Source organism: Sminthopsis crassicaudata, chromosome 1 (assembly GCF_048593235.1).
Source record: "Sminthopsis crassicaudata isolate SCR6 chromosome 1, ASM4859323v1, whole genome shotgun sequence".
In the NCBI taxonomy this organism is placed as follows: domain Eukaryota; kingdom Metazoa; phylum Chordata; class Mammalia; order Dasyuromorphia; family Dasyuridae; genus Sminthopsis; species Sminthopsis crassicaudata.
The window spans coordinates 435,327,417-435,353,947 of NC_133617.1; the positions used below are offsets into that span (position 1 = coordinate 435,327,417).

General features: G+C 36.1%; 1 protein-coding gene across 2 annotated transcripts in view; it reads left to right on the top strand.

Annotated features, from left to right (window-relative positions):
• The first annotated feature begins 800 nt into the window (after window positions 1-800).
• The window catches only part of CPPED1 (calcineurin like phosphoesterase domain containing 1), a 133,785-nt gene continuing 108,054 nt past the window's right edge, over window positions 801-26,531 (top strand). The window contains exon 1 of one of the 2 annotated variants that reach the window (XM_074280585.1): window positions 801-992. In XM_074280585.1, coding sequence (XP_074136686.1) covers window positions 926-992 — 67 coding nt within the window. In that variant the 5' untranslated portion in view covers window positions 801-925. Of the gene's footprint in view, window positions 993-1,045; window positions 1,492-26,531 lie in introns of those variants that run through there. The other variant, XM_074280584.1, reaches the window with a different exon arrangement.

A 26,531-nucleotide genomic window follows, 5' to 3' on the forward strand; every position in this document is an offset into this window, starting at 1 on the left:
TAAACCAAGCTTCAGAGAAGTCCACGCTTCCATTAATTAGGCAGACATGGTCTTACTTTGTACAAAAAAAAGGGAAGGTATATTCCGGGAAAGGCCAGACCAGAAAATTCTCTCCTCCGAGGTTGGTCTCATCAAGTCCAGCCGGTTAATTTTACAAACGGGAAAACTTCGGTCCCCAATCCCAATCCCTGGGCCTCTGCATTTTACATGCTGTTGGAGTGCTTTCCTATGGGTTACGTGTCAGGGAAGGTGGTATAGTGGGAAGGAACCTCTGATATCTTGGACTAGCAGTGGTCCTCAAACTTTTTAAATAGGGGGCCACTTCACTGTCCCTCAGACTGTTGGAGGGCCGGACTCAGTAAAAACACAAACTCACACTCTGTCTCCGCCCCTCAGCCCATTTGCCATAACCCGGGGTTTCCAATCTCTAGGTCGCCTTTTTATTGGGGAAGGGGAATGTGTGTGTGTGGAGGGGTTTGAAGTATCCTTCTCAAGGCCACAGAGAGTGGGAAGGCAAGTTTGAACAAGACTCTCAGTCCTCCGCCTCAAAGGCCTCAGTTCTGACAGTACCACGAAGGCCCTTATCATAGTGGGCTCCTCACGCAGCAACCAGTTTCTTCTCCAAGCGTATAAAATGCCCCAAATCCCGCAGGGATTCAGCGTGGGAAAGGAGATGTCGATTTGAAAAGCCCGGTGCTTTCCAAACTCCTTTCAGCCCGCCCGCAAACATCTCCCATCCAGGCCCCGAGATAGAGCTCGGAAAGATCGATGTTCAGCAGTCTAGACCCTACAGACGAGACTAGTGGCACCTGGAGCTGATGACTCCTTCGCCCAGTCCCGCCCAGTCCCGCCCACCCCGTCCCGAGCAAAGGGCTCCGAGACCGTTTACTTCACTTCTAGGCTTTTCCCTTCAGGTGCTAGCGACATGTCCGAGATACAGAGGGACGTTTTCTCCCAAGCGCGGGGCAGGACGCTGAGCGCTTTCTCTGAAGGTATGCTCATCCCCGGCGGGGTCTTTCTCTCGCCCTGGGATGGGGGACGGGGAGGAGCCGAGGCCGCGAGTGGACGGAACGTTCGGAGCGAGGCACGGAGGCGGAGGGGGGAGAACGGCTAGCCTGCCCTCTTTGGCTGATGCTTGAGGTTGCTCTTGGGAGGCGAAAGTATCCGGCGCACTGGTCCCCTCCTTGTGGCGTCGCCGGGGTCCCCTGAGCTTTAAGCTTCCTGAGCGCCTGCCTCGGATCCCTTCTTTCCCCCGACCCCTTCCCCGGCTGCATCTCTCCGCCTTCTTTCTACCCAGAAAATCTACGCGGGGCAGAGGAGGATCGGCGCGGTCAGAGGGAGACCGCTTTCTCTGGTCCTTCCGGTTTTAGGGGAAATTCCCGTGTCTAATGCTGCGTAAAAAAGTTCCGAAAAGCCACACGCCTGGCTGTGGACAGTGTCCGCGTGGGAGAGAGCTGGGCCGCCCTTTTATACTGGCCTGGGGGGAAGGTGGTAAGAGAGGCAGCTCCAGATCCCAAGGATCCTACCGTTGTGCTCTATTAATAATTACTTGTACCCTGTGTTTATTTTTCTCTTTTTTCAACCCTGAGAATACCTTCCATCTATAATATTCTCTTAAACTGCAAAAGAGGAAGTTAGTTTTAAAGCTGGATTGGGAGAGAAAGAGTATTTTGTTCTGTGTTGACTGCAAAATAAAACTTTATTGAGAGTAGAATTGAATTGTTAAAGAGGCCCAGCCGCATTTCTAAGGTTAAGCAAAGTTTCGTTCGGTAGTCTTTAGGTATGAAACACCTGCTGGGTGCGGGCACTGGAGCAAAAAAAAAATAAAACTGTCTTCCAGTGCTTAGATTCTGGGGGGAGGAGGATACAAGTTATTCGTTGATAAAAATGGTTATGATTCCTGGGTAATTGGAACCGTGGGTTCCGCCATAGCATTAGGGTATAAGTTAATGAGTTGCCCTTTGGAAATGGTCGTTTGAGATGTTGACCGTCCATCCAAGTGAAGATTCCAGCAGACAGTCGTTGAGATGAGACCGGACAGGAAAGATATGTTAAAGGATTTTGGATCGGAAGGGACCCTAGATATCTATGTCAATCCCCTCCGGGCTACCCCTCCTCTAACTTGGAACGAACTCTTGACTTGGGTCCCCTAAGGGGACCTCCTAAAACTATTGCTTATAAGCTCCCAATAGCATTTATCTTTAAAAGTCAATTAGCTAAAATGCAATTTACTAAGAAGGCATAATAAAAATTGTCATCCCATAAATAAATGTTAGTAAGAAGCGTGAGAACACATTTATTTTTGCTCCTCTTTTGACTTGCAAGTGAAATGGACATAAGTGAGACAGCTGAGTAAATTCATCGATTACTCTTTCCTCCAGAATCAGGAGCTATGTGATAAAACGAAGTATTGATGATTGTTAATGGCCAGATGGCATGTCACCCTGGCCTTTTAAAGTTAGGACTCTCTTTTTCTGAGGGACTACCCATTCAGTGATTAAGGACTAGATAAAAATTGAAACCAAAGTTGCTGTCCCAAAAGAATCTTTCTATGAGGAGAAAGATCCTGCTAGTTTCTGGACTGACCAAAAATGGTCTGCTGTAAACACTCTGCCTACGGAACCGAGCTAGAGGTGGGGAGGCTTGGACTAGGTGTGGCCTTTCAATGAAAGCCCTTAATCCAATTTGAATTGCAGTGGGATTTTTCAGTCTTTTTTTCTACCCGAGCTACATTTTTGTAACTACAAAATGAAACTTTGCTACACCTAGGGAAGGTGATTAGCATTGGGAAGGTAAGGAGAAGGATTGGCATTTATATCACAGCTACATTTTTATAGCTAAATTTAAAAAAAAAATACAAATAAGTACTTCAATAGTAATATACCCGCTTCTACACATCTTATATCTCTTGTCACTTCAGATTCAGAATTTCATTTTCTTCTTGAGCTGTTCTCTTGCTGCTTCCTTCAGGAATATCATCTCTGCTGGGAAATCATCTGACTTCCTGAATTTGCCTTTCTCCATGAAGATCTGCCAGACAGACTTATCCCTCAAATCTATTGTTATTTATCTTTTCTACTGCTAGGGGTTACTCTTAGCCAGGACGTTTGGTGAGAAAGTATGCAGAAGGGTCACACTCCTTAAAATTATTTTCTGCATTGATGTCAACTCTGGTAAGCTTGCTTTTTAAAGATCACCAGGGATGTGGCCAGTTTGCATGTGTCAACCTTTTTTTCCTCCCCAGAGTTTAATCCACAAAAAACAAAATAGATTGTATCCGTGATTTTATTCCTTCTAAGTAGGCAGACACACATATATGAGAGCACAATTAGAACTGAGCTCAATGTAGACAGAGTCAGGAGGGGTTATAAAAATAAAAAAAATCACAGTTGGGGTGTAATCATGCAGTTTTCTTACGAGGTCACCTCTGGACTAGATTGTTTTTCAGAACTGAGAGTTGATGTGACTCAGTCAAGGTTCAGTATGCCAGTACTGCAAGAAAATTCCTAAATGCTCAGTTTTATCTGATTCCTAAGTTAGTCAGGTCTCTTCTGGATAATAAGGGAGTTTGAGCAAATCAAGGTGATTAGTAAAGTCATTAACTATTCCGTTTTCACAGATGTTAGCAAATTGTCTCATTCCATCAGGGAGAATTCCTTCACATTTTATAGGGGCATAATGATGCAACATTATTCCATTCAATTGACACATTAATAGTTCGGCTTTCTGCTACTTTCCATCTTCTTTGATTTCAATAGGGTTTGGGTAAAATCAATCAGTTTCTACTTTGCCTCCTAAAAGTAAATGCTGAAGTCACTTAAGGTAGTACATAATCAAGGTAGGTTTTCAGGATACCTAGTCAAGTATCATTTTACAATCTTTCAATTTGAATATTATCTTCCTAGAGATGATAATTGAACCCCTAGGAACTGATAGGTTCACTGTGGGAAAGGCTTTGGAGAAGAAAAAAAAACCCTAAGAATAGAGACTTGGGAGACTGGTATATTTGGAGATGAGAGACAGATGATAATTCATCAAGGGAGACTGGGAAGGAAAAGTTTGGCAGGTAGTAGAATGAAGACAAAGCATGGTTTGTGGAAGCCAAATAAGGAGAGTCAGGTTTTGTGTGTAATACAGTTCTGTAGCTCTATATAAATCAGTAGAAAAGATGGAACTCACTGTTGTGATCTTGATTATAAAAAGGGTCTGCTTAAGAGTGGGGTGTGTGTGTGTCTCTGTGTATGTGTAGGTAGTGTAAAAGGTTTTTGCAGTGAATGGGATAAACTGAGTGAAGACCTCTTATAAGAATATGGCTTTGATCTGATCCCTAATTGTGACCTGAGATTGCAATAACAAATTGTGCTACAGCCCAAAGCTGCAGGTGTTTGATTATCTTAGATAAACTCCTCCTGCCCTCCCCCACACTTTTCATTAGCATTCATTTCTTTAAGCATTACCTAATATGGTAAAGAGTGTATTATTGACTAGTACTCTTTGTAGATTTCTACTGGAGTAGATTTCCCAGTTACTATCTAAACCTGGACTCCCCTAACCAATGGTAGAAAAGGTCAAAAGGGTGTCAGGGTTCTGTGTTGGGGTCTATATAATCTTGTGTTTTGTAGTTTATGCTTTGCACTCATTTCCTGAGGACACCTTATCTGTTGTGAGTTTCCCTTTCTCTTGTGATCATAATAAATTCTTTTTTGCTCTTCTGTTTTGAGAGTCTGATTTTAATTTGGATAGGGGTCATAGCTGTCCCACATAGTAGAAAGTAAAAGGTTTGGAATAGCTTCTTGAAAGTATGAGTCAGAGAAAAATAAGGATTTTTGTGTAACAATGAGTGCCCAATTGAAATTATCATGAACAGATATTGGACCCAATTCTGCAGATAGAGAAGAACGTAGACAAGGTTGATAATGTAGATAATGGGGGAAAGGGAGATGTTTGTGGTTTGCTAAAGTGTCAGTGAAAATAGGATTAGAGACCAAAGGTGGACATCTGGATATAATTGCTTACTATGTTTAGTAGAATTAAATTGTGAAGGAAGGAAGTGGAACTCCAAAGGGAGACTGATTAATTAAGAATATGGAATAGGAGAGACTAGAACAAAGAATTAGGAAAAATGAGGCAGAGAAAGAGATGGAAGATTAAGGAATGTTATCAGAGAAAAAAATTTCACAATTTCCTCTATCATGGAGGGAATACAGTTATGTGTGAAAGATAGCAAAATCTAGGGTTTGGCCATCCATGTGTTTACTAAGTTAAAGAGAGAAAGGAGGTTGATGAACTGAAAAATCACTGAGTTCCCAAGTGACATCAGTTTTTGTACATCAGCTCTTGAGTTTGAAAGAAGCCACTGGAGTAGAGAGAAGATACTGCCAATCAGTTACTGAACTCTTTAAAAAAGGGAGGAGAGTGAGCTGAAGGTTTATGGAAACTTCTCTTGTATACCATAAAGAAATGTAAATATTGGCACATGAAGTCAATTTTGTAGGATTTCATGCCAAAACTTGATAACTGCTAATGATGCTAATAATCAGCGCAGGGAAGAGAGTTGTGGGAACCCCTTCTGGTCGGCACAGGCCCTTTGTAAAAGAATTTACAAACTCAAAAAGTTAGACTGGCAAAAAGAAGTTTATTGGCACTGGGAAGTCAGTTTTTGCTAGGAGGCAAGGTCCTAATAGAAAAATAAAAGTCTAGCAGAGGAATCCTGGCAGAGAGATAAAGAGGGGTTAATGCTAAGAAGAGAATGTCTTTTCAGCGGGCAGAGTCCTCACAGGCAGCTATGCCAAGGAGAGAGAGAGATTCCTTGGCATGGCATATCCTGCTTTTAGCCCTTTGCAAAGAAGTGCCCCAAGTTGCCCCTTTTTATAATTTGAAACTTGACTAGAGGCTGGGGGCAGTTTGAGTTGAAATCAGATCAAAATCTTCAAATTGAATAGAAATTTTCCAATTGAATGAGTGTCCCTGGACTAATCTCCAACTCAATAGAGGTCAATAGAAATCTAGATCTCCAGCTCAGTCTAAGTAGGAGTGGTCCTGGACTCCCACCAAGATAACAGAATGAAACCACATTACCTTTATTCCCTGGGCCCGGTCTCTCAGGGGATAGTTTCTCTGAGGGGTTTAAGGAGTTTCTCCCCTTCAAGGAGTTCTCAAGCATTTGCTCTAAAGTCAGGACAGTTTCAGGCTTCCCCATATCACTAATGCAAAAGTGTATATATAAAGAATTGAGTAGTCTCATTAGGGAAATAGGCCATGCTTTCTTTTCCCCAGATCTGTCCTATATGAAATCTAAGTGCAACCTGTCATAGGATCATAGATTTATAGGAGAAAGGCATGTTAAAGATAATCTAACACAACTTCATTCTACAGATGAAGAAAATGAGACAGAAAGGGAATGTAGTTTGTTGAAGGTCACAGGTTATAAGAAGCAGATCTTTATGACCCAAACCCAGATTCTACTATGTAAAACTTCCTAGAATAGGTCATGGTAGTAAGTGATGGTTAGTATTATTGTTATTCTAAGCCTCTCTATATTTTTTCCTTTGGAGAGATTTTTTTAGGCATATCACCAATCTTCAGATCATTACTATGTTGATGGATCCTATGTGCCTAGCACACTCAAGTATTTTAGGGTACCAAAAAGTGGTCTATCTACAAGGGTCATATAGTCTGCAATTTGGAAAAGGGAGACTTATTATGTAAAGTAGTTACTGAACAAGATTGTGATATAATATGCAATTTTTTTACTTTATTTCATTAATTTGAGAAGGACATTCCTCAAAAGGAAATTACCTTAGCCAATGCATAGAAGCAAATTGTAGTCTTGATGTAGGTTGAGGTCCCTTTAAGATTCCTTTCTGATTTCCAACCCCGCCATGGCTGAAGAAGCTAGGATCTTTTGATTCACAAATCCTGGTCAAAAAAGCACCCTTTTGAATGATATCTGGGCTTTCCCAACCCCTACCAGATCTGAGCTGGCTTGGGCTTTCCCAGCCCCCCACTATCTGCTCAGGTTTCCCCAACCCCCACAAACAGCTTCTTCCTTATCTAAAAACCCATTGAATTCTATTCAATGCTAACCCTGGCCTAAACCAGCCAGGAGCCCGGGACTCCACCCACCTTCTAGATTATAAAAAGGGAACTCTGGAGCCCAGTCTCTTTGCAGGAGCCCCCCCAAACATGGTATCCTTCCGGCCATGTTAGGGTTACTGTCCGCCCAGCGACCACCTCTGGCCCTGGCGTCTTTCTACCTTTGCTCTTACTTCTAAATCCCTACAATAAACCTTTTTTATCAATCTAGGTTTTCAGGCCTGTAAATTCCTTTACAGAGCTCTGGACTATCACTGGACTATCCTTGCGCCGACCCAAAAGGGGTTCCCCCTGTCATAACTCTCATCAGTCTTAGATTCTGGGATAGGTTAACTGACTTCTCCAAGGTCACACAGTCATCATTTGTCTGCCTTTTCTCCCATTATTTGGGGGAATCTGGACTTATATTCTAATGTTTTATTAATTTTTTTAGTTTTATTAATTCAATAGTTTTTTTACTTTCAATTTTATTAATCTCTCCTTTTATTTTTAGAATTTCAAGTTTCGTGTTTGGAGGTTTTTAATTTGTTACTTTTCAAGCATTTTTAGTTGCAAGCCCAATTCATTGACCTTCTTTTTCTCTATTTCATGCAAGTAGGTCTCTAGAGATATAAAATGTCTCCTTATTACTGCTTTGGCTGCATCCCACACATTTTGGTATGATGTTTCATTATTGTCATTTTCTTGGGTGAAGTTATTAATTATGTTTATGATTTGGTGTTTCACCCAATCATTCTTTAGGATGAGATTATTTAGTTTCTAATTATTTTTTTGGTCTATTTTCCCCTGGCTTTTTATTGAATGTAATTTTCATTACATTCATTACATTACATTCATGGTCTGAAAAGGATGCATTTATTATTTCTGCCTTACTGCATTTGAGTTTGGGGTTTTTATGCCCTAATATAATTATGGTCAATTTTTATATAGATTCCATGAACTGCTGAGAAGAAAGTATACTCCTTTCTGTCTCCATTTAGTTTTCTCTAAAGATCTATCATATCTAACTTTTCTAATATTCTATTTATCTCTTTGACTTTTTTAAAATTTATTTTGTGGTTTGATTTATCTAATTCTGAGAGTGCAAGGTTGAAATCTCCCACTATTATAGTTTTGCTGTCTATTTCTTCTTGCAGCTCTCTTAATTTGTCTTTTAAGAATTTAGATGCTATATCACTTGGTGCATATATGTTTAATATTGGTACTGCTTCATTATCTGTGCTATCCTTTAGGAAGATATGGTATCCTTCCTTATCTCTTTTAATTAAATAAATTTTTGCTTTTGCTTGATCAGAGATGAGGATGGCTATCCCTGCTTTTTTGGCTTCACCTGAAGCATAGTAGATTCTGCTCCAACCTTTTATCTTTATTCTGTATGTATCACCCTGTTTCAGGTGTGTTTCCTGTAAACAACATATTGTAGGATTCTGGCTTTTAATCCAGCTGCTAACCAGCTTCCTCTTTCCTTTCCTGGAAATGTAACCCAAAAACAAAAACAACAACAACAAAAATTGCCTTTAAAAGAGGTACTTAAATGCTATACCTCTACTTGTTATTATAAAGAGTCAAGTCATAATTAAGGAATAGTTTAAGGCTATATTCCTATGAGAGTATATTCACTCAGTTAATCCCACACAATCCCTCCTTTTATTTATTAACTTTTGAAGACCTCTTACACCCTTCTTGATACATTTCCTCAACCATCTTGTTCTCAGTTTCTAATTCCTCTTTAAAGATAAAATATGAAAGAAAGGAGAAACATTTCTAAGCATTAAAGAAATAAAGATGTTTTTATGTATATCCAATTTTTTTTTTGTCCTAAGCTATCAATTTTCCTTTTCTAGCATGCTTTATCATTTTGATTGCCATCTTGATGTAGATTGAGGTCCCTTTTCTTAAGAAAAAGACTTGAGTGCTTTAAAAAAAAATAATTTTCAAACATCTTAAACCTTTCCAGCTTCTTCAGGTGCACAGAGCATGTTTAGTATCCCTGAAGACATTCCTTTGATTCTTTCTGGGGAAATCCTCCCATGTAATACTGAATAAATACTGCTCCATTAAAATGAGTCACTGCATCTTTTAGGATTTGCCATTATCATTGTATCTTTGTTTCCTCACAAACTAAAGGTATTGAATTAAATGAACTCTAAAATCTCTTTCATTATCAGCATATTTCATAAATATATTTCATATCTCTTAAATCTAGAAAATTCTGCGGCCACAGAAGTAATAGAACACTATATTTTAAAATGTTTCTTAAAAACATAAAAGAGATTATGAATAGTATTGAAAATATAATTCCATGATTTTTTTTTTTTTAAATCTTTAAAGGCGATGAATACATGTTTTAAATAATCAGCTACATTGGCGGAATCATTACTAAATCAAGTATGAGAGAACTACTAGTGTTGTATAAAATCTAAGTTTTATCTCTTGATTATCTGAAATCTTTCAAAATTTAAGCTATGACTTTTATGTAGGCTTTAAATTTATAAAGAACTTTTATCATCATACCCTATGAAGTAGACAGTGACAGGTAAAGGAGATGTGACCAGACATATGCTTGAGCAACTTAACAGAGTTAAAGGATGAAGTTTTTTATTGTATTGGGTCTTTGAAAGGTAAAATGCCCTCACTGATCATATTGGAGGTAGAAAGTACCTGGAGGTAGAAAGCTTCTCTTATATCTTAATTGGTGACTCCCATGAGTTCAATTATCATTTCTGTGCAGATGACTTCCAGAAAATATATCCAATCCTAGTATCTTGAGCTCTAATATCCTATCATCAGTCATTACATATTTCAAACTGAATGTCCTTTTGGCATCTTGAAGGGAGCTTAGTGGCCATCTAATGTTGTTCTTAGTTCTTTCTTTCTTTATTTATATCACTGAATGATGTCATAAAATCATCAGCCTCATTTTCTCTTCCAAAGTTAGTGAAGTCTAGTGACAAGGCAGAAGATAGGAAGATGGATGATAGCCCAGGATGCAGTGAATGGCATCTTCAATGTCTGGCCAAGCTCTAAGCACTTCTTAATGCCTGCTTCAGGTGCTCATGAGCAAATTGTTTTTATGTACCGGTTCTACTGAGGAAGTCTTCACATGCTTGGGGTAGACACTTCCCTAATTCACCAATGGATTTGTGGGCTGTTGGTTATTCTCAACCTGGTTTAGTCTGTCTGCTGAGAGTTTATTGGGGTGTAATTACTGTCTGTGCATGCTACAACTTTTTGGAACCATAGGTGAGAGTTGCGTGAAGATAGACACCCAAGGTAGAGAAGCAGCCCTCACACCAGAGATGCTAATCCTCCCTGAATACCTTATTCACCTCCCATCTAGTTCTGTCTGTATGAAAAAGTAATCCTTACTATAATGTGCCCAGCAATTGGTCGTCCATCCTGTTTGAAGATTTCCAAAGCAGGAAGGTGAGGAATTGCCAGTTTTTCTCTGTTCTTCAGCAGCCCCATTCCATCCAGTCCTTTAGATATCTCTGATCTTCAATAAGTTCTTGACATCAAAGCTAAATTGTTTTCTTTCTACCCATGCCCTCTGAGGCCAAAGAGAACAAGTCTTATTTCCTCTTCCACTTGAAGACAGCTATTATTATCCTCCACTGATCCCCCCAGCCTTCTCTTCTTCAGGATAAATATCCTTAGTTTGTTCAACAAATCTTCATATGTCTTAGACTCAGGGCCCTTCAGTATTCTGGTTGCATTGAACACATTCAAGTTTATCAATGCTTTTTTAAAACTGTGGTGCTAAGAACAAAACAGAGTAAACTACTGTCTGTGCCTCTCCTGTCATATTAATGAGGCATACATTTTCTTTTTTGGATATCCAAGTGTAAGATTTTACATGTATCCCTATTGAATTTCATCTCATTAGACTCAGCTCAATTTTTTCACTTATGAAGATCCTTTTGGATCCTGATCCTGTCAGATACCATGTTAGCTATCTCTTTGTATTTGATGTCATTTGCAAATTGATATGCAGATCATCTATGCCTTCATCCAAGTTATTAATGAAAATATAAATCAACGCAGGAGAAGCACAGATTCTGTGCTAATAACTTCCTTCTCTTTGTCATCCTGTTTTGTAGATGTAGAGACCTTGGGAAGTTTAGTGATTTGTTTTGTTATTTAATTACTTACTATCAGAGCCATTAAGATTTCACCACTGTTTGTACTTTGTGGTGTACTCCCTGGCTTCCTTTGTCCTAACTAAATCTAACCTTTTACAAGAAACTTTCTCCAACCCTTCTTAATTCTAGTGGCTTTCCTCTTTTAATTATTTCCTATTTATCTTATATGCAGTTTGGTTTGTTTATTTGCATGTTATCCTCTTCCTCTCATTAGACTATAAGTGCCTTGAGAGTAGAGATTGTCTTTTTTAACTCATTTTCTATCCCCAGGGCTTAGTGCCATGTCTGGTACATTATAGGAGTTTAAGAAATATTGATTGATTAATTGATTGGTTGATAAAGCTGATTTTTAGATAAATCATAATTTTTCTGAGCAGCTAGCAAAGTGAAAAAGACTTAATTAGTTGGTAGATCCAGGAAAGGTGAAAATTTTTGAAAAGGTGCTAACTGCTTTTAGTTATCACTTGCCTTTAGAGACTTTAGAGAGGTATTAGAAATAGTTGTTTCATAATATGAACCAATAATATTGAAAGCTACTCAGTAGGCAGAAGTGTGATTTGTCTATTTGGCTTTACTGCTTCCTTGAAGAGCTGGTACTTCTGGATTTTAATAGGGCCCCATTATTGGATTTCAGAATTTTATGTGACCACAGAAAATGCCTGATTATATTTGTTACATTACATTCTCACTGGTTCTTGAGGCATATAATTTAGAGAATGTTTTTCGTGGCATATATATCACAATAAATTCTAGGCCACCTATATATAACTATTATATTTAATTTGAGGCAGGGACCTATTTCATAATAAGATTTGATTTGTTTTACCTAAAAGAACTCAAGATTAGTGAATAATGTTAAAGGCAATATTTCTACTACAAAAATGGGATTAAACCCAAGATAAGATTAGAAGTATTGTTGAATACATTTTGGTTGTGATTCCTTACAGAGTACAACTGTGACAAATTGCAAAAATTTCATTTTATTGGCATTTGTTATCAAGCTAAAACCTTTTCCATTTCTCTATTAAGATACTCATCATTCCCATTTCTAAGCAACTGAAACAACAATGTATTATATAAAAGAAGTTTATGTCTAGCCAAAGTATTTTTTAAAAAAGAAAAACAAATATAAAGTGACTTTAGCCAGCCTCAACAGTCAGTTCTTAGTTAAGTATGCAATAACATTGATTTCTAATGGATATGTGTGGCTCCTCTAGGACTGATGTCAACGTCTCCTTGAGAATGAAGAATTAACAACCAGTAGATTAGATTCCTATCACTTCTTTAAAATTGAGTACATATGAGGAGTAGACACCTAAAACAGTAATGTCATTATTTTTACTTTACTCCTTAAAATAGTTATATGATTAAAGAAATTACTTAAAGAAATAGTATAGAATTTCCTTTTTTTTTAAAAAGCCTTGCTTTCAATAATGAAGCACTTCAGATTGTTGATCACTTGCAGTTTTACTAGATAATAAGAGCATAAAGTTAGGCAGTATTTACATAGTCCCAGAAGAATGATTAAAAACTTGATTAATTTGCTTTTATTGCACTTTTATTATGGTATGGCACTGATTAATTGATAATACCAAATAAATACATAATAGTTGATAATAAACAAATAAATAATAACCAAAAGTGTTTAATTTATTGTGTGCAAAAAAAAATCTACTTCATTAACATTTAATAAGCATGTCTAAAAGGTAAAATAAAAATGAAGGAAAAATATACTTGCACAGAAAAATTCAGGGAAAGTATATAATAAATATTAGATATTAAAAGTTAAAATGATTGGTTTTAGTTTTGTTTGTCTTTTAAATAGGATATTGTATTATAAATTGAATGATTTATAGATATGAAAAACAATCTTAAGCTAGTTTAGAAATTAATATTATAACAAGCCAAAATTTAGGAAAAAAGTTGTTGAAGCCTTACTTTTAGTGTAATCTATTTCACAAATTATGTGTAGTCTGTTTATATTTGGGATATAATTCATGCAGCCTTTCCTTATGTCAGTCTAGCATGAACCATTATAAAGGGGAAGGACTAGGGTTGGAAGGATGAAGACACCAAATATTATGCTAGCCTAAGACCAGGCCAGTTAACAGATTAACTTGTGGAATACATAATATCCAAAGAGCTAAACAAAAGTACTGATTAGAGATTCCAAGGGAAAGGAAGAATTAAGGAGCCATAGCAGAAGACATAGTAGAAAATTAATAGTTGGTTTTTTTCAATACAAACTGTTAATTGGAAGCCTGCTGCCATTTACATTGTGGACTTACTTTCCCCACCTCATTCATCATCCATCATCCACACTTCTTGCCATATCTACCTTTTTTCATTTGGCACACCATCCCTTCCCCTATAATACTTCTCCACACCTGGAGATCCTAGCTTGATGAAGTAACTTCCTTCAGTAGAAGACCTCTAAGGTCTAAGGTATTCTAAGGTATGCATTCAGTATACTGACATCCATGTCCTTTTTTTGGACTCCTAGACATGTCAGTCTAATAGGTATTAGAAACAATGATACTAAAGAATATTTTGTGAACTTCCTTTCTTGCATATCTACTATTACTCATAGAGGGTGGGGACTTGGAGGGAGGGTATAGGTCTAGATCTATCTGTGATATCAAAGATCACTTCAGCACTGAATAAATATGCAGCAAAGTGACTAGAATCAGTTGAATCAGCAAATTTACATCCTGAGTGATAGGAGGGGCCTATCCACATTTAAGATAATTTCCAAGAATTGCTGCTGGTTACCCATACTTGGTAACTTGTGCTCCAGCTTCCTTTTGAATTTAGTTCAATTCATTTCTATAAGCATTACCTACTATGTACAAGGCCTTATGCTTGGCACTGGTAGTACAAACGAAAATTAAGTAGGGTCTCTGTATCAAAAAAAAAAAGGGGGTTTTTTGGCTAATACTGTCTAGACAAGTTAACAGGAAAGATATGAGAAAGCATTAGCTACTGGTAAGATGCTTAGAAGAATGGAGGAGAGGGTAGGAATCAGGAAATAGAACTTGATCTGAGTCTGAAGAGGAACTAGGGATTCTAAGAGATAGAGGTGAAGAGGAAAAAACTTGCACACCTAGGGGGACAGTCTATTCGAAAGGTGGAATGTTCTGTACAAAAATCACAAGTAGGTGAGTTTGGCTGGATTGTAGAATGCAGAAGGAGAAGGGAGTAATATGAACTAGTGTGGAAAGATAATTTGTAGCCAGGTTGTGGAGGGTATTAAAGTTTAAGAGAATAGTTTGTATTTTATCCTTAAAATAGGGAGCCACTGAATTTTCTTAACAAGAAGTGATACTCAAACTAGTGTTTTAATTATATAATTTGTAGCTGGGTGGAAGATGGATTGGAGAGAGGGAGAGACTAGAAGCAGGAAAATCAGTTTGGAGCTTATGTTAGTCTAAGAAGAAGTGATCTATCACTATGGTAGTGGCATGTGAAAAAAGAAAAGGCAATGGATTTAAAAGATGTCTCACACACACATATAAAATCAACAATACTTGGCAACTGATTGGGTATGAGGAGTAAGAGAAAAGGAATAGTCATGGGTGACTCCAAGATTGAAAATATGAGAATTTTTTTAAAGAATAAGAAAAGGGAAGAGGGTTTGGTAGGGGGAGTAGAATGACAGAAGGGAAAATAACAATGTTTTGGGCATGATAACCTATCTGTAAAGCATCAAGGTGGAGATGTCAGGAAGGTAAAATGAAGTAGGGCTTAGCAATCCATATTCTACTTCAGATACTTATGTGGTATGTCAAAGATCAGCTTAAGTAATTTCTAGTTTCTACATGTAATCTGTGACTATAAGGACTGGGTGAGCAGGTAGGGAATGTGGAATGAAACTAGTTCATCTAGAAGGTCATGTTTAGGGTGAACAGGTGGGCTGACTTTTTATAACAAATCTAAAATGTGCTATAGAATCATTATGGTAGACATTATGACAACAGAGATATTAAGTACTCTGTGCTTCAAACAGAAGTTGTATGCTATATAAAAAGGAACAACCTTTACCTGAAGGGTTATTAATAGTTCGGGTCAGAAATATTAGCTGCGATGGGGTTTCTATTTGAAGGCAATCATCATATCATCAGGACTTTGAACTTGAAAGGTGTAATGTCCTGTTGGGTTTTCTTGAGGTCTCTGGACCAGCCTTCTTTTCAGTAGAGTGATCACCACAAGAACAGCTCTCTCTCTAGTGGCCTTCAGAGGGGACTTGGTTTCACTGGAGAAAATGCATGAAGACAGGCTAGCCACCCACACAAGACTGAAGAAGATGGAAATGAATCTATCTCTCCTTGGCTCCAAGAGCTTGAGCTCCAGCCTCCAGTCTGCTTGTGACTCTGGCTCTCTCTCTGGCTGAGGCTCCCAGCTTATATGCTCTCTTATAATTACATTATTATAAGTGTGAATCTTGTAGAACTGTATTAAGTACTAAGTACATGTGTTGAACTAGAGAACTGTTAAGCACCATTGTCTTTATCAATTCCACTGACTTAATACCTTGTAAGAATCCTTGTTTCAGAGTTCTGGCCCATAACAGAAAAGAACTTAACATCTTAACCTATTCACTTTACACATGAAAAAATTAAGACCTGATGTAGTTATTTGACTGTTGAAGGTTACACAGGAACAAAGCTGATATTTGAATGTGAATTCTCTGACTCTATATACTTGGACTTTTTAGAGAAAAGGCTATGGAAAACTTAAGATTTCTTTCAGGAGTAGGCAGACAGGAATCCTCTAAGTTAGAAGATTTGTGAGCCATTTTAAGTTTAATCCATCATTACCATGTGACATCATGTTCTTTGAATCAGGAAAAGTCAGTAAAGAAATATAACATCATCTTGCACAGTTACTTGAGGGAGCAAAGAAAGTATGTTTGGGGGGGAGGTAAGATTGTACAAACTTGCTAGATATTTTTTGGGTCCATAGACATAACAATAACAATGGCTGCCTTTGAACATCCACTTCCCCATTTTATGCTTGGACTTAGTGTTCATGATCAAAGCTTTTTTTTTTTTTTTTTTTTTTTTTTAAACAGACTTATTTTAGCTTAAAAAATCAGAACCTATTCTACGTAATTATACAACAACAAAACTGAAAGTTTGAGGGAAATTGATGAGGCAATATAAAATAACCAAACTAAGAAAATAAGAAGTAGAGATAGTAAAGGACCCTGTTGCAGGAAAAAAAATTAGCAAGCCATAAACTACCAAAGGAAAACATCCATTCCACACAGATCAGGTCAATTAATAAGTAAATTTCTTAAACATTAAGGAACAATTAGTTATGCTACAAAAACTATTCTCAGAAATAGAGACAAAAAATTAGAGACATAGCATACTATCATACTTTTATGAAACAACTTTTGCCTTTTTCTTACCTGTGTATTTTGTCATGGATTGAGAAATTCTAATATTTCATCTTATTTTAGACTTATTTTACAGTTATGCATTTGTGCTGTTCTATTATATCAAATTTCTATTTTGATGTAATTATAAACTTCCTTTTTTGCATTTTATTGTTAAGGACTTTTTAAAAAAATAAAATAACTGTTGGCAATATGGTATGCAACAATAGGCATGTTAAACAAACCTAGCAGGATAGCTCTTATCCATTGAACTATTTTATAGTTCATTCAATCAAATTTCACATTATTCAAACTCATATTAATTGTGTCCCAGTTATACTTTATATAACCTGATTAGGATGGAATATAGTGGAACTATAACTTCCCTCTTTGTGAACAGTCTGCCTTTTTTGAAGCTGCCTAAGATCACATTAATATTTTTCATGAATATAGTGTATCATTGAATTTTGGTCCCCCAGAAACCCCAGATCTTTTTCTTATGAACTATTTCCATGTCTTTTCTATTTTGTGGTTGTAAAACTCATTTTTAAAATTTGAGTATAAGATTTTATATTATGTCTATTAAATTTCATCTTTTTTAATTCTTCCCAGACTCTAGGCTATCAAGATTTTTTTTTTTTTTTTTTTGATCTTCACATTGTTAGAAGTAGCTAATGGTACTAGGTTTTTGCATCTCCTAATTTGACAAAATGCCATTAATGTCCTTATATAAGTCATTGGATAAAAATGTTGAATAGGACAGAATCAACCAACATAGATCCCTGAGGTACTTCATTGCACATCTTCCAAGTTGGCATTAAACTATTGATAACTACTTCAGACCTTCAACCAGTTCTGAATACACTCATCTATGAAATTGTCTACCCCATATATCTCAATATCTTGTCCATGAGAAGAGGATAATAGACTTTATAGCATGTTTTGCTAAATACATGTATTTATATATATATACATATATATATATATACACATATATAGCTATGTAACACATGTATATGTGTGTGCACATACATATAGATAAATACACACATATATACATACACACACACTTATCTGTAGCATTCTACTTATTTACTAATCTATCAGTCCTTATCAAAAAAGTAAATTGATGTTAGTCTGGTATGGACTGTTTTTTGTTTTTTAATTGAGTCATGCTAGGTTTTCATAATTGCTATTTCTATATATATCTTCTAATTGTATCTTTAATAATGTATTCAGGAATTTCACAAGGAGCCAAAGACAGCTTCTCAAATATATGATTTGCAAATTCCACTTTCTCCAAGTTTTTTTTTTTTTTTTTTAATGGAGACATTAGACATTTTTCTGTCCTATACTAACTTTATCATTTAAACAAACAAAACAACAACAAAAAAAAAACAGTGACTAGCTCAACAATAACCTCTGCTAATTCAGTATTCTTAAGTGTAGTTTATCTGTCCTACCAACTTGAGGTAGGTTGAGGTAGATAGTCTTTTACTTATCTGTCTATATTTATATTGGGTTTGAACTTGTTTTTAACCATTTTTGTTCTGTCATTTGAAGACCAAAGATTATTTTGGGCAGAAAGAATAAAACCAAAACAAATTGATTAGATCTACCTTCTATCTTCTGGTACCTGATAAATCTATCTGGTATCTTTAAGATCTGGTATCTTGCAGCAGTGATCATTAGGATCATATAATCAAAGATCAAGAAGGAATCTTAGAAATTATGAGTATCTTGCCTTCTCCTTGATTTCCATTAATTCCCTTTCAACAGACATTTCTTCTTGGTGGTGAAATCAGATCCAGATGAAAGCTCTGCTTCTTGGTTCTTGAAGGATTTTGGATTTAGGATTTTTTGAAGGATTAAATTATCACTAAGGCAAAGTAAGAAACTTAACTGCTCTGTTTTGAACAAAGAAAAACTTTCAACATATATCTAGATAAGGGAAATTCACCATCATTTTTATATATAGCTGTGGCAGGCTGTAATATATTCCTCAAACTCCTCATTTCTTTCTTTTTTGTATTTTGTAATATGCTTTAATAACAATATCATCTCTGCTGATCTTCATTCAAACTCTCTCTACCATGATTCCCTACTCTGGTCCCTGGATTTCATATACATGCATGCATATACAAATACATGCGTGTGCATATGTGCATACACATACCTACATATATACATGCATATATTTGTGTATATGTATATACGTATATATGTGTAGACATACACATAGTCACACATGAACATGAAAAGGAAGGAGAGAGAACTTCAAATGTACACATAGAGTGTAGTCAATGGTATCTGTCTATATATACCTATATACACACACACATGAAATTTTCCCTCTCTTTCCTTTTCAATTTAAAATCCTTTTGATTAGATATGCTCTTCTCTAGGGAAGTGCATTCTTACTAGTCCTTATTAGGCATATTCATCTTTGGCTAGGAGCATGTTGTTGTTACATTGTAAACCATAATTTGGATTGATATAAAGAGTAATTTATTAGAAATTGTGGCTTTCCCCCAGTTTTTAAACTATAACATTCTTCTGATTTTTTTTTTTTTTTCTTTAATGTTCTTGAGATCATTGTTTAACTGGTGCATTTTTTTTCCATCTACCACATCTCTCTGTTTAATGAGGCAATACTACTCATTTTCTTCTACCTTATTCCTCTTTAAGAGCCTAGAAATGAGTTTATCCTTTAAACTGTTGTTCTTGGCTGCCATGTTCTCTGCTTGGCAAGGATATTAAGTGCTTACCAATCAAAATGGTTTCTAGGTTTGTTATTTCTCCTTGGTGTGCTAGTTAATTTACATTCATCAACTCATGTAAGAAATGGTTCATATTGATGTATTTTCCTTCATCCAGTTCTCATCTTATAGTGTCAGTAGCTCACTTATATAGTTCGAAGTTCGAACTATTCTATTTGCAAATCATATAGTCTCAACTTTATTTTAATTTGTTGTTATTTTAATCTTTGCTGTACCCATTTTCAGTCATTTCTTATTTGTTAAAATTTAGTTAAGTTTTTAAATTTTTATGATATTACTTTGTGTTAGCTATGCTCAATGAAATTCTTTTCTTGGGAAAAATTAAATATATGTAGACATATTTTCTTTTTCTATATCCACCTTTGCATTGAAACATTGTATTTGTAGGGTCTTACTGAATTTTTATAGAAATTTATTTTAGAATTTTAATTTATTTATGATTTCTTTTCTTATTTTCTGCACCAGATATAATTTTCTTCATAATGTTCTTTTTGGTTAAACTCATAATGAATACTGCAAGACAAGAAGACTTAAGTATGCTATGAAATGATGTTTGAATATATGATATATGATAAAAGTAACTGGCAATTGTTTTATTTGTGTTAGAGTTGGTTGTGACAGCCCTTTTCAAATTACAGTTCCTCACTGTTCTCCCTTTTGTTATTTAGTAGGCAAATAAAAGTAGAGAATAGAAAACTCTAGTATCATAATAAGCTACTATAAAGATTGCAGTAGATTTGTCCCATAAGTGTTATTATAAGGATTGCAATAGATAGTAAAGCTCCATGATTCTTAAAAAGAGAACAGTGGTTTTTGCTTTACCTATGGAGACTCATGAGCATTTGTGGGTTAGACAAGCAAGTGTGTCCTTTGTAGGGACACCAGGTAAAAGTCCTGGAGAATATGGGCCCCCCCAACTGTATTCCCTGATCAGCTGGCTTACATATTCAATGACTGTCACTTAGCCCTAAGAAATTTATTGTTCAATTGTTTTAGTCATGTCCACCTCTTTTTATGACCCCATTTGGAGTTTCCTTGGTAAAGATACTGGAGTGGTTTGCCATTTCCTTCTCCACCACTAGGAAGTCAGAACAGACTACTGAGAATCAGAAAGCTTTGGTCTGACTAGGAACAAGATATTCCTGAGACAGATACCCTTCTTCTCCTATGAGACTTTAGGAACAAAATGTGCAAAGTGCTTACCCAAAAATCATTCAGATATGGACACAAAACCCATTGCAGAAAATAAGATGTGATAATCCATGATACCACCCTTACTGGCTATACTTAGTTACTCAGTTTTAATGTCATATTTCACTTTGGATTTCATTCCATAAATGTACCTATATGTAAATGAAGAAATCTTTTCAAGTTATGCAAGTTTGTATCAAGATAAGAATTGCAAGGCTAATAAGAGTCAAAAAAAAAAACACAAACAAAAACAAAAACAGTGAATTATTGTTGGGAAAGTAGCTATACTGCTAGACTTGGCTAACCCAGGACCTTAGCAGACCTTTGTGCAAAAAAGCTTAGGACTTGGAATGATTAGGCCATATTCACTTCTGTTTATACTTATATCTGTGCAGAAGGAAGTTTGAAATCAAAGCCCTTTCTGGTAGGTTATTGCCCCTCTGAATAATCTAATCCTGCTTCTGTCTCTGAATGTCAAAGTAATACAAGTGATCTTCGGGATATACCCCCACTATCTGCCCTTTACATATGCTGACTCATCTAGAATCTTTCACTGAGGAGATCAGAACTCAATTAAAGTCTTTTTTTTTTTTTTTTTTTAATTTTGTTTTGTTTCTTCCTGCCATATTCAGTTGCCAGACCAAAAAAGAGACATGATTTTGACCTAAGCCATTTAATTTCAAAGAAGTTGTTTAAAATCATTCTAATATCACACTGTTAGGGAAAGTTTTTAAAAAGAGAAAATCTTTCATGGGAGAAAAAAAAAAAGATGAGAAGATGATCAGAGAAAGAAGCATGAGACTTGAAGGACACTTGTGCCTGACTATGTGCCCTCTGGTGGCCATCTGGAGGGTGTGCAGCAGGTCTCAGTCTAACTACTGTTCTCAAATGGGCAATGAAGAAATTCAAGTGTCAGTGGTTACAGGCCAGCTAATAGAAGGTGTAATGCAGTAATCTGAGACAGATATTGTCTTATAGACTTAATTTCTGAAACTAAAATGTTTATGGGGAAATTCCCTATCAATGTGATCTGTAGGTACAGCTAGAAAATACCAGTTGTAAAGAAAAGTGGCTGGGGTAAATTGGGATTTTGGGATTTTATATTGAGTGAAGACAGATCCATTTAGGAGTTTTTAGACTATATGTCATTTTCCCTATAGAAATACAGAAAAATTGAAGTTTCAGATACTATCCAGGAACAGCCCTGTGTCTTATACTTTGTTCATTTCAATTCTGCTTTAACTAAATATTTTTAAATCACTCTTACAAATGAGTAATCCTTTGGAGTCAGATTGTTGAGAAAGATCAGAATATCTAGGAGATGTGTTGAGAAAGAGATCAAAATATCTAGGAGATGAGGGCTGAGTTATTTTGTTAAATGATAAATTATTGAAAGAAATCTTTCTTAACCTTTGACAGAACCTGGGCTGAAGAGCTGAAGGGAAGAATTGCTGCAGGACCTATTCCAAGTTCTAATATATACATACACAAAGACACTTAGAACCTAGAGTGTAGTGAGGCTCTAATGAGAAAATGGATTTAAAACACTTTGCAAACCTTAAAGCAATATGCAAATATCAATTATGTTTAACACTACTTTTAAAAGGTTGGCTGGTGATTACTTCATTTCCCCTGAGGCTCGGAGAACTAGGGAGGGGAAAAGAGAGGAGTGAATACACAGATTCTTAAGTTTAATGTGCAATATTATTAACACTTTTCCAAGTCTAGACAAAATAAACCAAGACCATATTTTTAGCTTTTATCAATCTGAGGTATAAATGCTTGCACTCCCAAATGGTTAAGAAATGTCTTCAAGCACATCCCTGCTTAGGACTTAGCTTCTTGGGTCAAGTTCTGCTAGAAGTTACTTGATCTGGTTCAGGGTTTGACATTTCATGTGTATTTGTATGTTTACACACATACATGTACATGTGTGTAATATATACATTAATTTATCAAATTTCTCAGGCTTAGCCTTGAGTTGTATTTCTTAATAAAGCAAATACTCTTATAGACAATAGCACCCACTTTATATTTTTCTCTCCAAAAAAAAAGTTTGTAGGTCATACTTCCCTTTAGTTACAATTTCTTTATAGCCTTTGGTTTTATTTGTTGTGTTATTGAAAAGACCTGCATTTTATTTGTAGCGACATTGTCAATATTGCTATAATTCACTTCCTCTAGTGTGATTTTAACTCAGTCAACAGTTATCTTTTGTTTTGTTTTGAGGTAACTGGCGTTAAGTGACTTGCTCAGGATTTTACAAGTAGGACATATTAAGTGTCTGAGGCCAGATTTGAATTGAAGTCTTCCTGAATTCAGGGCCAGCACTCCACTGTGGCTTTCTGACAGCCTCACCAGTTAATCTTTATAGATGGACAATGACACCTTTATGCCCTATTGTCATTTCAAATTCAGTATTCTCAAAGTGAAATATTTTCCCCCTAAACCTACCTCTCTTCCAAACATCCCTTTTTTTGTGGAGAGTGCTGCTACACTTTAAAGTCACTCAGGTTAGTAAACTTGAAATAATACTTTATTTTCTCGTCTACCTTATTCCTCATACTGAATCAGTTACCATGTCTTATAGGTTCTGCCCCCATGTTTTTCTCTTTCTTTTCACTTAGCTTTATTACAGGCCCTCATCACTTCTCGCTTGAACTATTATAACAACCTTCTAATTGCTCTCCCTCTTTCATCGTTTTCTGCTCTTTAATCCATTCTCCACATCACTATCAAATAGTCTTCCAAAGTCACAGTTTGATTATATCATTTTCTGCTCATAAATCTTGGTGGCTTCCTCTTGCCTCCATAACTTAACTTTTTGTGTGTGTCCCCTTTATCAATCTGATGAAGCCTATGGATTGACTTCCTCTCAAAATAGTGTTTTTATATAATAAAACAAAATATATAGGATTACAGATGTAAATGAGTTATAAAATAGAGTTATCAAAATTTTTTTAAAGTTCACAAGCCTCAGGTTTAGATCTTTCTGGATCTAGGGCAAAGTTTAAGCTGTCAATTAAAGCCTCTCATCCACAACCTTGAACTAGTCTGCTTTTTCATTTTAACTTAACAGACATTTTTTTAATCATATGCAAGAAACTCTGACTTAATACTGTGGATAAAATTTTAAAAATGAATTTATTTTTTTTTTGCCTTTAAGGGGACTTCCATATCTGGGAACTTCCTTTTGTCTTCTCAGCTTGAGTTCAAAATTATAAACTTTCAGTATAAATTATCAAACGACTTGGCTCCTGTTTTCAAATGCTACAGAGCTCAAGAAAGAAGACATTTGAGAAAAAGCCATTCAGTTTGCCAATTAGAGATAATTGTTGACTTTGTTTCAGTCGAAGGGTAGAGACAGAAACAAAATTGCAGGGAACTGGATAATGAGCAGGTAATGAACAAATAGAAGGAACAAGTGTAGATTACTTTTCTGGAAGTTCAGAAATAAAGAGGAAGAAAAATATTGAAAGTGCTTGAGATTGTAAGGGTTTTCTTCCAGAGTACACATGATGGATAATTTTGCAATTCATTAGAACATCAGCTATTTTTATCTCATTTTCCTAAGCTAATTATTTTTATAAAACCTGTTCATATATTGTATCAGTATATTAAGTACTTGTTCTTCAAAAAGTTGAATTTTGATGACATTATAGAGACCTTGAGTTTTCAAAGGCCAGGCTAGCAGAGCATAAATGTTATTAGAAAATCTTAAGAGTGTGTTCCCTAAAACAGACTGTCTACTGTTTAAAGACCAACCTAGTTAAGAGCTTATCCTTTAATCCTTTAATGATAATAATTAATCGTTTCAACAAGGTATCCAAGATCCTATTCAGATCAGAGACAATAATCACAAGCGATTATTTACTCTCAATCTTCTAGTCAGTATTGCCTTCTCTCCCACTTTCTCTTCTCAGCTAGACACCAACTTATGTCTGTCCCTAACAGAGTCTGAGAGAACTCAAGATCCCTAGCCCATTCAGACCACCTTCTTCCTAATGATGGGAATGAGGGCAGGCTCCTCCAGGCTCCTTGTCTTGAAGGATGAACATGAGTGCTCACTTTTACTGCTTATGATCTGGAAGTCAGCAACTATATTGCTTTAGATACGAAAAAGGACCATATGGCCTTGCTATGTGACTTCCTAAATATCTTTAAGGTCCTCTAGGCCTACAGTTTTGCTAGGGTACTTAAATCTGATCTATTAGTCTACTTTAGTCATTTTTGAGCATAGTGTGTGAGTATCTCATATATAGAAGTTGTTAAGTTGTTAAGTTTGTATCCCCAGTATAGGGCACAAAGTAAGCAATTAAAAGAATTTTTTTTTTAATTCATTGATTCATAAACAAAAGAAAATTAGATATTCTTTAGCATTTGTAAAAGAAAAATCATAACAGAAGACTACTTATGATTCTGAAATAAGTTTTTATGGCAGAGTGGTGAGAAAGGAGTAAGCTGAAGGTACCAATAGTCTCACAATTTTCAGGTAGTCTTTTTGATTTAATTCATTAAACCTTAAATTCAAGGCATTGAGCTAGCTTGTGGGCATATTGGAAGAAAAAGAAAAGAGTCCTTACCTGCAAAGAATTTACTTTGGGGGGCAGATAGCTTGTACAGGGGGACCTGAGTACAAATCTGACCTCAGATACTTAATACTTCCTGCCTGTGTGACCCTGGGCATGTCACTTAATCCCAATTGCCTCAGCAAAAACAATAAATAAAGAAATAAAGAATTGCTTTGCCCTGAGAAAGACATTCAGTAATCATCAATAGAGGCAAGGTAATTTGTGTTTAGTTTAATGCCTGCCACACAATAGGTGCTTCTTTCCTCCTCTACTGAATGCTTTTCTACTGCTCACAAAAACCCTCCCTTGATAATCTACCCATACTGTCATTCTGTATTTCTTCTGCTGTTTATAACTAAACTCCTTGAGAAAGTAGTCTATACACTGCATTTCCATTTCCTCTCTTCTTAACTATCTGTAGTCTATTTTTTCTCATCATTTTTTAGTTGAAACTCCCTGATGCTACCAGTGATCTTTTAATTGCCAATTTTGATTAACTTTTTTCAGACTTTATCCTTCTTGATTTTTACTGCAGCCTTTGATACTTTCAATCATCTTCTTGATAATATTCTCTTCTCTAGGTTTTTTGGGACACCACTCTCTTCTTGTTCTCTTCCTGCATAGGCTATCCACCTGTTCCTACATTCCTTCATCCAGCTCATACCTGTAAACCATGCATATCCCTTATCTATGGAATTTTTTATCTTGGACCCTCTTCTCTTTTCTCTCTATATTTCTGTACTTGGTGATCCCACTAATTCCCATGGACTCAGTTGTCATGTCTCTGCAAATGATTCTCAGATTTGCTTATCCATTCTCACATTTCCAAATGCCTATTAGACATCTTAAACTGGATGTCCAAGAGAGGATTGGGGGAAGAAATGGGGAAGGAGAGGGGTTGGCAGAAGGAAAGGGAGGGAAAGAAAGACAGAAAGAGAGAGAGTGACACACACAGAGACGTCTAGAGATAGAGAATTTTAAGGTTATTGTTGTTTGTCCTTAATTCTTGAAGAGGATCTTACCATCAGAGAGAAGATGCCGTGACATGCAAGTAAAATGGATTTAACTGAGAGAGCTGTGCAGAGTTACCACCCCACTTTCTCCTCTGGAGTAATATGAGTCCAGTAATAAGATAAAGATCAGGATGACTGGAAAATGTCTTCAGAAGAGATAGTACAGATAAACAGTGAATTTGACTTTTATCAAGAAGAATAAAGATTTAAGAAACTGAAAGGCTCTATTACTGTTCTTAATATTTCCCCTATTTTGAAGGTAACTTTCTGAGAAATGACTTGATATAATCATCAAACTAGTAAAGGCCTAAGACTAGGTTTCTTGACTCCAAATCCAGCATTCTACCTAATCTGTCTAC